Source organism: Gossypium hirsutum, chromosome A09 (genome assembly GCF_007990345.1).
Source record: "Gossypium hirsutum isolate 1008001.06 chromosome A09, Gossypium_hirsutum_v2.1, whole genome shotgun sequence".
Taxonomy (NCBI): domain Eukaryota; kingdom Viridiplantae; phylum Streptophyta; class Magnoliopsida; order Malvales; family Malvaceae; genus Gossypium; species Gossypium hirsutum.
The window spans coordinates 51,203,990-51,216,709 of NC_053432.1; the positions used below are offsets into that span (position 1 = coordinate 51,203,990).

Here is a 12,720-nt window from a genome sequence, read left to right on the forward strand (position 1 = left end):
ATTAGGATTAATTAATGCCCTCGCTGTTTTCATGGACATGATGAACCAAATTTTCTGACCATATTTGGATAAGTTTGTAGTTGTTTTTATTGATGACATACTGATTTATTCTTGTGATAAGACCAAGCATGCCGAGCATTTGGAAACTGTTTTACAAATTTTGAGAGATAAACAATTGTTGCTAAGTTTAGTAAAAGTGAGTTTTGGCTTAGAGAAGTTAGATTTTTGGGACATATCATTTCAGGTGATGGTATTCGGGTTGATCCCAGTAAAATTTCGGCAATTGTTGATTGGAAACCACCAAGAGATGTGTCTGATGTTAGAAGCTTTTTGGGCTTAGCCGGTTACTACCATCAGTTTGTCGAAGGGTTTTCGATGATTGCTACTCCTATGAAGAGATTGTTGTAAAAAGATGTCAAGTTTGAATGGTCTCAAAAATGTCAGCAAAGTTTTGAGAATTTAAAGGCATTATTGACTGAGGCACCGGTTTCAGTGCAACCTGAATCGGGAAAAGAGTTTGTGATTTATAGCAATGTATCATTGAATGGACTAGGATGTGTGTTGCTGCAAGAAGGCAAGGTGATAGCTTATGCCCCGAGACAATTGAAGCCACATGAGAAGAATTAACCGACGCATGATTTAGAATTAGCCGCTATTGTATTTGCTTTGAAGATATGGCAACACCATTTGTACAGTTACAAATGTCATATTTTTACCAACCATAAGAGTTTAAAGTATTTGATGACTCAGAAGGACTTGAACTTACAGCAACGAAGATGGCTCGAGTTGCTGAAAGATTATGAGTTGGTGATTGACTATCACTCGGGTAAAGCGAATGTAGTCGCAGACGCCTTGAGAGCATTGAACACGAGATTGACCTTATCTGATGACGGTTCTATTCTAGTCGAGTTGAAAGCTAGGCCAATGTTTATTCAGCAGATTTGTGAAGCCCAGAAATGTGACAGTGATTTGCAAGCCAAGAGAGCTCATTGTGAATCGGTTAGTGATTCAAATTTTCATGTCAGATCTAATGATTGTTTGATGTTTCGAGGTAAAGTTTGTGTACCGAAAAATGATGAAATTATTCAGAAAATTCTTCATGAAGTGCATAATGGTTGTTTATCTACGCATCCGGGTAGTACGAAAATGTATAATGATTTGAAGAAAATGTATTGATGGTCGAGCATGAAAAGAGATATATCTGAGTTTGTTTTGAGATGTCTGATTTGTCAACAAGTGAAAGTCAAACACCAAGTGCCTTCGGGTTTACTTTAGCCAGTGATGGTGCCCGAATGGAAATGGAATAAGATTACGATGGATTTTGTAACAAGTTTGCCTTTGACTCCGAGAAAGAAAGATGTTGTATGGGTTGTGGTTAATAGATTAACGAAATTGGCTCATTTTATACCTGTACATACTGATTATTCACTTGACAAACTAGCTGAGTTGTACATTGCTAAGATTGTGAGATTGCACGAGGTACCTATTTCTATTATTTCGAATAGAGATCCGAGGTTTACTTCGAGGTTTTGGAAAAAGTTACAAGAAGCCTTGAGTATGAAATTGAATTTTAGTACAGCATTTCATCCACAGACCGACGGTCAATCCAAAAGGGTAATTCAGATACTTGAAGATATGCTTCGATGCTGTGTTTTAGAATTTGAGGGTAGTTGGGAAAAATATCTGCCATTGGTCGAATTTGCCTATAACAACAGCCATCAATCGAGTATAAAATGGCACCTTATGAGGCATTATATGGCCGCAAGTGCCGAACACCTTTGTATTCGACCGAGCTTAACGAGAAACAGATTCACGTGGTTGACTTGGTTAAGGAAACTAAAGAAAAAGTGAAAGTGATTCGTGATTGCTTAAAAGCTACTTTCGGTAGACAGAAATGTGAAAGTGATTCGTGATTGCTTAAAAGCTACTTTCGATAGATAGAAATCATACACAGATTTGAAAAGAAAATAGATTGAGTTTCAAGTTAAGGATAAAGTATTTTTGAAAGTATCTCTATAGAAGAAGATTCTCAGATTTGGCCGTAAAGGAAGTTGAGTCCACGTTTTATTGTGCCGTATGAAATTATTGAAAGAATAGGACCAGTGGCATATCGGTTAGCTTTACTGACAGAGTTGGAAAGGATTCATAATGTGTTTCATGTGTCCATGTTGCGACGGTATCGTTCCGATCCTTCACATGTGATTTCTCCTACAGAGATTAAAATTCGACCGAATATGACATACGGTGAAGAATCGATTAAGATTTTAACTTGAGAGGTTAGATAATTGAGAAATAAAAGTATAGCCCTAGTGAAAATTTTGTGGCGGAAACGGTATTAAAGACGCTACGTGGGAACCTGAGGAGGCTATGAGAAAACAGTACCCAAACCTATTGTCTGGTAAGATTTTCGAGAACGAAAATCCCTAAAGGGAGGAGAGTTGTAACAGCCCGATTTTGGGCCTAGTCGAAACAGTGGTTTCTGGACCATAAATCTGACGTAGGAAAATTTAATTTTATTAGATTTTCATGGTCTATAGTTTCACGAAATGATTTCATGAAAATTTCCTTCGAAAATTTTGATGTTTGGGCACTCAATTTAGTAAAAAGTACTAAATTGTAAAAAGTGCAAAAGTTTAGTTCTACATGCTAGAGGTGTCCAATTGCTATGAGTTTTAAATTAGAGGTCCTTATATGATAATTAAACCATTTTTTAAGTTAGTGGACAAAAATGGACATGGTGAGATAAAATTTTAAAGTTTGGCAAAAAGGGCATTTTGGTCATTTGGTAAATAAAAGAATAAAAAGGGAAAATCAAGTCAAAATTTTTTCCATCATCTTCTACCTTGGCCGAATTTCATAAGGACACCATATTTAGGGTTTCTTCAACTTTCTTTCTAGCCCCGTTTTTAATGTTCTTTACATTTTTGAAGTCATTCTAACCCGATTTACCTATTTCTACCATTATTTTGAAGTAGGGTTCATATTTAAAAATTTACCAATGTGTGACATGCATGTATTTTGATGTTTTATGGAAGATATTGTATGTTTAAGGTGTGATAAAAAACTTTTACTAAGTGATTTTTCATGAAAATACCTAAAAAGGACCTATTTGTAAAAAGTCATAAAATGGGTAGTAAAAATATGATTTGATGAAACATGTGGGCTAATATGAGCATGTTTATGATTTGACTAGGCTTAGGCAATAAAGAAATTGAGTACATTTCATTTTATGAGCCTAAGGACTGATTTGTGAAAATGTGAAACTTTAGGGGTAAAAAGGTAATTTTTCCATAATATGATGTTTGGAATAATTTGAGTAATTTTAATATTAAATAAGCTAAATTTGTTATTATAGATCAAGAAAAACGAAGTTCTGACCTTGATCGGGAAAGAATAAGGTGTTTGACGATTAAATCCTTACCTACTATTTTGGGTACCGAGGTAAGTTCGCATGTAAATAATGCATTATTATTTATGCCTTAATTGTGTTAATATTGTATGAATTGTAATTTACTCTTTGAATGAATTCAACAAAGTTCGACAAGCGAGAAAATCCCGGTTGAACCTTAAGAATAGTTAGGATACAAATGTCATGACATTAGGGTTAGTTGAAATTATGTGTAAGACCATATCTGAGATATGGAATCGATATGAGATTTCGTGTAAAACCATAGTTGGGCTATTGGCATCGATATGAGATCCCATGTAAGACCATATATGGGATATGGCATTGGTATGGTACTATGTGTGTAAGATATCTCGAGTATCCTTTAGTATTCCAAGTGGTTCAACGGAAACTAAACAGCAATGTTAAATTTGGGAAAGACTATGGTATGTTGTGAAAGATTATGGTGAGTTGCAAGTTGGTACAGGTATGTACACAAAACTCATGCTTAATGAGTTCGATATGTGATGAAACCTCGGATTGGTTTGATCAAGTAAGTTATGATGTTAAGATTTTAAATACATCTATGCTAAGCTTGATTATGAATTCACAATGACATTTATGTTAATTTACTTTATGTTAAATCTATGTTAAAGTGTGTTAATTTACTTTATGTTAAATCTATGTTAAAGTGTGTTTGACGCATATTATTTGCATTGGAACTTACTAAGCTTTAAAGCTTACTCCTTTTCTTTTCCCTTGTCTTATAGTGTCACCAAGCCAGCTCGGGGATCGAAGGCGGTCGGAGATCTATTCACAGTATCAATTTATCATTTTGGGTACTTATGATTACAATATTTTGAGCTATGGCATGTATAGGGACTTGGTCTTTTGTTATGTATCATAGTTGATTTGGCTAAAAGTGTTGGCTTATGTTATTCGATGATTCATTTTGTAAATGGCCATTAAAATTGGCTAATGTTGGTTAAGTATATATATGTATATGAAGAAGTCTTTCATGGATGTGGATTTTGCATGGTTTGAGATTATAAGTATGAGATGTTGCATGTGATAGAAAATAACATGTAATTGATGTGTGGATAACTTGGTTGTGGTTGAATTGGTTGTGTGTATATACTTAGATTTGTGTTCCTTGTTGTTGTGTAGACTGGTGCAAGTAAGGTTGGAAAAATGGCTTGATAAATAGCCTTATTTTCGTCCACACGGGTAGACACGTGGGCGTGTGTCTAGGCCGTGTGTGACACACGGATTGTCCCATGGGCGTGTGGTTTGGCCGTGTGTCCCCTGCATTTTGAATTTTAGCTTCGAATTGGACACACGGGTAGAGACACGGCCGTGTTTCTCAGTCGTGTAAAGGACACGGCCTAGGGACATGGGCGTGTGAAGTCTGCACCTATTTTTATGAAAAATTATAAAAATTAAATCGCCTACACAGCCTAAGCACACGGGCGTGTAACTTGGCCGCGTGACTTTAATTTGTTGATGACATCATAAACAAAGAGTTAAACGGGTTAGGGACACGGGCGCGTGTGATCACATGGCCTACCCACACGGGCATGTCCCAAACCACACGGGCGTGTGACCCTATTTTGATGAAAAATTTTCTAAGTGTTGTAAAATTTTTTAAAGTTCTCGGTTTGGTCCCGAACCACCTCTAATGTATGTTTTGGGCGTCGTAGGCTCGTTTAAGGGACGATATGAATATTTTTGAAAAGTTTTAAATTTGAGTGGAAATTCATGTCTCGGTTTTAATTGTTTGTTTGGGTTTAAGTTCGGTAATGCCTCATACCCTGTTCCGGCGTTGGATACGGGTAAAGGGTGTTACATAAAATCCTTTTTTTTTTCTAAATTAGACCTTAAAATTGAATTTCATTCTAAGCTAGTTAATAAAATAAAACTTGATTATGCAACTTTAATTCTTTACTTACTCACTTACAACCCTATGTTCCAATACCTGACTAACCCTCAGTTTAATGACCTATTTCTACTAAACCGAAACTACTAGGTCGAGTTTTGGGGTGTGGTATGAGCCTTGGAAATTTCACTAATTTCTGTTGGCACAATCCACGTGATATTTATTGAATTCTGGTATTGTGGCAAATGTCATGAGAAATTTGCACTAAAACTAAAACTAAAAATGAAATGGAAAGTTATACTAAAATTGATAATGATTTGATATGAAATCTTCTAATAAATTGAATTAATAAAATAAAGCCCTAATAGCTTAGTGAGTTAGCTAAGATACGACTGACATGTCAATAAGTGATTTATGTTATTTTTGATAAGAGATGTTGTTTCGACCATGATTTAGCCTTCAGGCATAGTACTTTTGTACTTCTGTTATTAGTACTTCGATACTTCTATTACTAGCACTTCGGTGCTTTTATTACTGGCATTTTAGTGCGATATTGTTCTGGTCTTCGGATGCTTAAATATGATGTTTCTGTTATTATGATGTGTTGGTTGGTTAGTCCAGTGTATCCAACCTTTGTCTTTAAGTCTACTAAAGTTTTAATTATTTGCAAATTGATTAATAAGATTGATCATGAACATAAGAAAATGAGTATCAATAATGGTACGTAATAAAAATGTAATAAGCTATATGAATTTTAAAGAACCGAATGGAAATATAAGCCACTAACAAATTGGTGTAAATGCATGACTTAACCAATTGTGGTATGACTAAAAAGTTTAATGTGTTATTAAGGTGAGTTAATAATTGTGTGAGACCCTGAGATGAAAACTGAGATTGAATGGTAAGATTCATAAATGAAACAAATGTCAAAACTGGAGTATATGCATAATAGAAACAACTAACAATTATCAATCTATGAGTTGGGGCTTAACTTGCAAATTCACATGAAAGAATTAAACTAATAACAATGTAGCTTAAATAAACTTAAAACTATGATTCATCTAAAGGGCTTAAGGTTATTAAAGACTTAGGATAAAGTTTGATTATCCTTGTTACTTACTAAGGTTTATACCTTACGCATTAGTTGTTTAGAACACATAGGTACGAGCTTACTAAGAAGTTGTTATGATAGCTAGGGAGTATCACACCACCCGACAATCCTATAAGGTTTTTTTGAAATGTTAAAGTGTAATTTGTATCATATTAGTGGCATATATATTAATTCTCATGAAGAATTTAAAGAATGTAATGTGAATGGCATGTACTTAGAGCATTAACGTGTATAAATATGCTTATTTCATATTAAAATAGTACTTGAAAACTTGGGTCATGGTATAGTGGTTGAGTGCTTAATAAATTAGTTAAAGTTTAAGAAAATGCAAAAATTGTAAATAGTTTTAGTACCATCTAGGTGGCAGCTTAACAAAATTAGTATTAACTACATCATCGCTTGAATGGTGGCTTAAGTCGCCTAGTGGCTCCTTAGGGAAAAAAAAACTAATAACTTCAATATCGCCTAGGCGAAAGCTGTTACTGCTTGGGTGGCAACTTAACATATTGTTATTATTTTTTGTTATACTTAATTTCTTATTAATTCCTTAAGGATTTAAGGTTATTAAGTAACATTTAAAAATTTAAGTAACTTTACTATATTTTATAGATTACCTAATTCTTTTGTTTTAATTAGCACGGTAAGATTTTTTAAAATTTTGTTTTGGAAGCATAAAACTCATTTTGAATAGAATTTAAATATTTTTCTATAAATTTACAAAAAAATGTTTTATCACTTTATTTTCTTAAATAAAGTATTAGATAAAATAAAGTATTAGTTTTGCTCTAAAAATGTTCCATTAATGTCTCATGTTCATGCCGGCTATCAGGACAAGCGAAGGGCATTACACTTGGAGGTTCTAGAATTGTCCCTATAGCTCTAAAAATTATTGAGAGTTGGTATTCTGGTTTTGGGTTGTGTAAGTTTGATTTTGCTATTGGTGATTAGGGTAAGTTTAATAATACCTCTATTGATATGGGTATGGTGGGGCATAATGATTATAAAGGTCGTAGTAATAGGTCCTAAGATTTTGGTTTGTTTGGGTTTGATTAACATTTTGAGCTTGGTTTCGAGTTTGATCAGTAGAGATATTTGCTTTTAGGTTTTCCATCAAAAAAATATCACGAGAGTGAGTCCATACTCATCGCACCAATTGTTGATGATAAATCCAATTGAGAGGAGAAAAATGATGAGGATAGGTGGTTCACCTCGCTCGAAGCAAGGTGGAGAGCCATCAAATATGCTAGTCAAAGAAAAAAAAGGATAGGATCGAGGGAGAAGATAAAGGGAAGATGATGTATTAGTTATGAGAGAGAGTGTGTGTCCTTGTCCTGTGGGAGCTTTGGGCTTTATATACCCTTAGCTTCAATCTTGATGCACCATGTGTTGAGCTCTTACAAGTGGGTCAGATGCAAGTGGGCAAATAATTTGCCACTATAAACTTAAGTAAGATGACAATTAAAAATGTTTTTAATCATCTTGAATGGAACATAATAGTTGAAGTTGAAAGTAACGGTTATAAATGCTAAATTAAAGAATGTTTCTATGTGTACGATGGGTTTACTAAACTTACCACTTTGGTCCTAAAAGTTAGGGAATAGCACACTGTATCAACAAATTCAATTCCATCAATCCATCTTTTCTTTAATTTTGTATCTTTCTTATTTTATTTTAATTCTTTTTTCTTGAATTAATGGATTAACTTTTGGAAATTTTTAGATTTTAGGATAGTTTAAATCCTAACTAAGATTTGCCCTTATCCATTCGAAATTTCTTCCATTCAATTAACTTAATATTCAAATCCAAGATCCTTCGTCATATATCATCAACTGTATAGTGGATAATAATATACATATGCTTACAATGTAGAACAATTATATTAAAAACTGAATGGTTGGTATTTATCAAAAAAAAAACTGAACAGTCGGAACTTTTCGATTCCATCTTTAATTAAATTAAATAATCAAAAATTAAATTTAAATAAATATTAAATGTAACAAATATTTAAATAAAAATATACACCAATCCAATGGTTAATACTAAAGCACAAGGAGGATAGAATTCTAATTTCATTAGTTGCAGAAGGTTTGAAATTTAAAATATGAAAATATTAATACACAATTATTATTTAGAAGATAAATAAATATTTTTTCAAATTTTGTATATGTTACAAAATCAAATAAATCTCTGTTTTCGATTCAACCAAATAATTTAATTTTTATTCACCCATCTACAACGAGTATTTGTGAGACAAAAAAATACAATAAATATTTTTGCTAATTGATAAAATTTTTGTACAAAATGAAAATTAAGGGGCCGAACAAGCTTCAGCTCTGACTACGAGAGAAGACTAACATGAAAATTTTCTTCATCTCCTACCTCACTACAAAAAGATGCTACTCAAAAGATTACCGAATAACTACCTACATACCCTAATGAAAATGTTAGAAGTCTAAGAACTATATTACAGTTGAGGTAGTGGATCTCGTAGTGTAGGATAACACTTGTATATAATGGGGTATAGTGTCTAAGAAAAAAAGAAGAGAAATTGATAGTAGAGCCTGTGGCTTAATCCTGTAGTAAAAATTGGAAGGCTGGATTCTCAGTAAGTTCTGCAGTAGGTTTTACCTCGGCGAATTCTTTTACTCTCATAGAACCAATAATGTCCTCCACTGAGAATGGAAAGCTACATTCAAAGAGGAAGCCATTAACCTTTCAATATTAGAGGAACTAAAAAGCAACTTTTGTTTTCCAACTCTTACCTGATATCATCTTCCAACAGAAAGGTACTGCCACCATCATCTGCGGAACCATCTGATAATAGATGTTTCATGCTGGAAATTACCTGTACAATTGAAGAGGTAAAAAAAAAAAAAAAAAAAAAAGGAAGGTCGTCCCTTTGTTGATAAAACTTTGTACTACCATTTAATTTTGGTGTGACTTACATCTGGTGAAACACTTGGAGCGTAGTTGCTGTCATCCCTAAAAAGTGCACATATTCGGTAAAGTTGTTGAACACTCAGAACCTGGAGAAGGACATATGTTTCAAATTCTGAAGAATTTCATATTTTACAAGCAAAGGATTTCCATGGTGAAAACAGAAAGCAAAGGATTGCTTGTATCATGTTTCACTTCCAGGAGGAACATGTTCAAATACCACAAATACATTTCTTATTGATTTTCTAATGGGTATGTTGTATGAAACCATATTTTTCACCATCCCCATCATCTGAGGGATGGTTGAAGGAAGAAAGAAAAAGAGACTTACAGGACAAAGTTCATTTGTGATTTCATTGTAAGTTATGCTGGATTTTTCTTGCAAAACCTGACAAGACAAGAACAGTTGTTTAAACTGGAGAAATGAAAGATATCAGAATAACTAAAACATGAAACAAAGAGCAAGAATTAGTGATTAGCTCATTGCATTCTGTTGTATACAAACTAAAACCAAAATTTGACAGCATTTATAAAGACCTTGCAAAAGAACTGATAAGAACAAAATCACATTTCTTTGAAGAAAAGAACTAAGAAGTTAAGGTTAGCAGATCCTAATTTATCAAGCCTTGAAATTCAAGAAAAGATCATATGTTTTCAATTCCACAACATACCAACCCTAAAAAGTATATTTTAACATAAAAAAGAGACCGAGGTCGGTTTATACACTTCAAAAGCCACAACTGCGACTAAATATTACAAAAACAAAGTAGCATGATTTTTATCAAGGAAAGAAAAAAAGTAGTGCATATAGCTTGCACTGCGTCATCCGTTTCAAGCTTACCAGGCACACACAATTTAGATTGTTGAGAATCTTTGATTATTTGATAGTAGTGAATAACATGACTATAGAGAATACAGCTGATTTTTAGGGATTTTATTAGAGATACTTTTTCCTTAATTGATTCAATATTTCATGTATATATAGCTGTACATATATCTAAGAAACACATACTTTTGAGTGAATTTTTCCTCAGATACATTAAGAGTATTCATCTTTAATTTCATAATGGTATCAATTTTTTATCCGATTTTTTGGGATTTTTTTTCTTGATTTTAGATTTTGTTTTAAAAAAATCCTAGAAAACACAAAATTGGTACTTTCCACCCTAGTCTTATTTTTTTTCTCACTGCCACTACCATTGGAGTCGACATCCATTCGTTGACAAAACCCCAGAATCCGGTGGCTAGAAGACCTATGCGTAGGCCTCACGTGCCGCCGTAAGCTTTTACATCTTTGTTTCACGTGTCGTGCGTGGCCTTCACTTGCTGCCTCTGTGTTTTTTCCGACGCTAACGCTGTGCTCTCTGCTCCCTTCCAGTCATTCTCTTCTAAGTGGAGGTGTTTTTTTGGCGTGGCCTTCACCTGCTGCCTCTGTGTTTTTTCCGACGCCAGCGTTGTGCTCTCTGCTCCCTTCCAGTCATTCTCTTCTAAGTGGAGGTGTTTTTTGGCTAAATTTTTTTTGGTATCTCTTTTGTGTTTTTTTTTTTGGGTGTTTTTTCCCCTAATTTTCCAAGTAGTTTTTTTGGGTATTAGTTGTTTTTTCGAGCATTATGTCTAAGGACGAGAAGCTCATAATTTCAACCGATAGTCCCTTGTTGCAAATTAGTCCTATGAAGCTTGATGCATATAATTACCTTGCTTGGTCAGGGTCTTGTTATTTATCGAGGCTCGTAGCTTGCGGGGATACATCACTGGTATAACGTCGAAACTTAACTCACTGATTTAACATTTATTCATGGGATTCAACAAACTTTGTTATTATGGCATGGCTTATCAACTCTATGTAACTCAATATTTTCCAAAGTTAGGTCCGTTTGTTTACATGTAAAAAGTTTTAAGGAAAATGTGAAAAATGTTTTTTACATTTTTCTGTGTTTGTTTCACAGAAAATAGTTTGGTCAAGGAAAATGACTTACAGGTCAAAGTAAAATAAGCCCTTTTTCCTGTAAAATGACTTACCCTTTTAAAAAACTTAAGTCATTTTTCAAAAAAGAGCTATCTATAGATAATTTTATTTTTTTATAAAAATTAACTTAAATCAAGCTTAATATTATTATATTGATAATAAAATTTATTTTTATTTTTAAAAATATTTAAAATATTATATTTTTCAATATTATTAAACATACATATTTCATTATTTATATTTAGTCATATAATAAATTATTAATATAATTTATTATTTTAATAAATTATTTAATATTTAAATTTTATTTTAATAATAAATTTTAAAAATAACAAATTTAAACAATATTATTCACATATTATTTGAAAATATTCAATATTAATATTTTAATAATAAATATTTATTACAATTATAAATATATTAATAATAAATGTTTTGTAGTATAAAGGTTAAAATATGCCATAAGTCTATCTACACTTCACAGACTTATAATTTAGCCTTTATACTTTTATTTTCAAGAATTTAATCCCTTTACTTTTCAATTTTGAAAATCAAGTCCAATTGTTGACATCATTAATTTTTTTGTCAGTTTTGTTAATGTCATATTTTTAAATAAAAAATACTTAGTAGTCATGTAATTAAAAATGATGTTATAATAAATCTGAATTTAACATAACATTTTTAATATTTGCAAAAACAATGTAAAATATAAAATTATAGATAAAAATAAATTCAATGAAAAAATAAGAAAATCTCAAATGCATGTTTGTTTAATTGAAAACAACTTTTTATAAAATATTTTTAAGAAATCTACCAAACACCAAAAAATATTTTACACATTCATCCAAACAGCAGAAAATATTAGATTTTCTAGAAAAGTAAATAATTTTCCGGAAATTATTTTCCGAAAGTCATTTTCAATGAAACAAACGGAGCCTTATTTGTTGCTTGATACTGCGGAAAAAATTTGGAATGTTGCTGCTCTCACCTACTCTCGTGTTGGGAATGATGCGTAAATTTTTTTAAATTCGTAATAAGGTCCACGGTACAAAACATAAAAAGTAACGATTTCTCAATATTTTGTTGAATTAAGTGGGTTTTGGTAGGAATTTGTTTATTATCAAGATTTTCAGGCGTCTTGTACCAATGATGCTGAAAAAATTCAAAAGACGGTAGAAAAGGAGCACGTTTTTTTATTTCTTGGCTGTTGAATACTGAGTATGGTTAGATTTGGGTTCAAGTTCGTAGCAAAACTTCGTTCCTTTCTCTCCATGAGGCATACTCGTATATACAATAAGAGGAGAGCCGTTGTGTTGTTATGCTCTATAATTCACCTCTTGAAAAAACTGGTCTCATTGCTAACCAGGATGGTCCATCAGGTGGTAAGTTTGACAAGGATCACTTGACGTGTGACTATTGTGGTAAGCCTCGACACATTAAAGATC

General features: G+C 32.6%; 1 protein-coding gene across 5 annotated transcripts in view; it reads right to left on the minus strand.

The window, feature by feature from the left end:
* Positions 1–8,631: 8,631 nt before the first annotated feature.
* Positions 8,632–12,720, minus strand: part of LOC107888875 (myosin-8) — a 30,045-nt gene continuing 25,956 nt past the window's right edge. For all 5 annotated transcript variants that reach the window (XM_016813126.2, XM_016813125.2, XM_016813123.1 and 2 more), the window contains 4 exons: positions 9,641–9,697; positions 9,318–9,398; positions 9,135–9,217; positions 8,632–9,058 (listed from right to left, as the gene is read on the minus strand). In XM_016813126.2, coding sequence (XP_016668615.1) covers positions 8,941–9,058; positions 9,135–9,217; positions 9,318–9,398; positions 9,641–9,697 — 339 coding nt within the window. In that variant the 3' untranslated portion in view covers positions 8,632–8,940. The remainder of the gene's footprint in view (positions 9,059–9,134; positions 9,218–9,317; positions 9,399–9,640; positions 9,698–12,720) is intronic.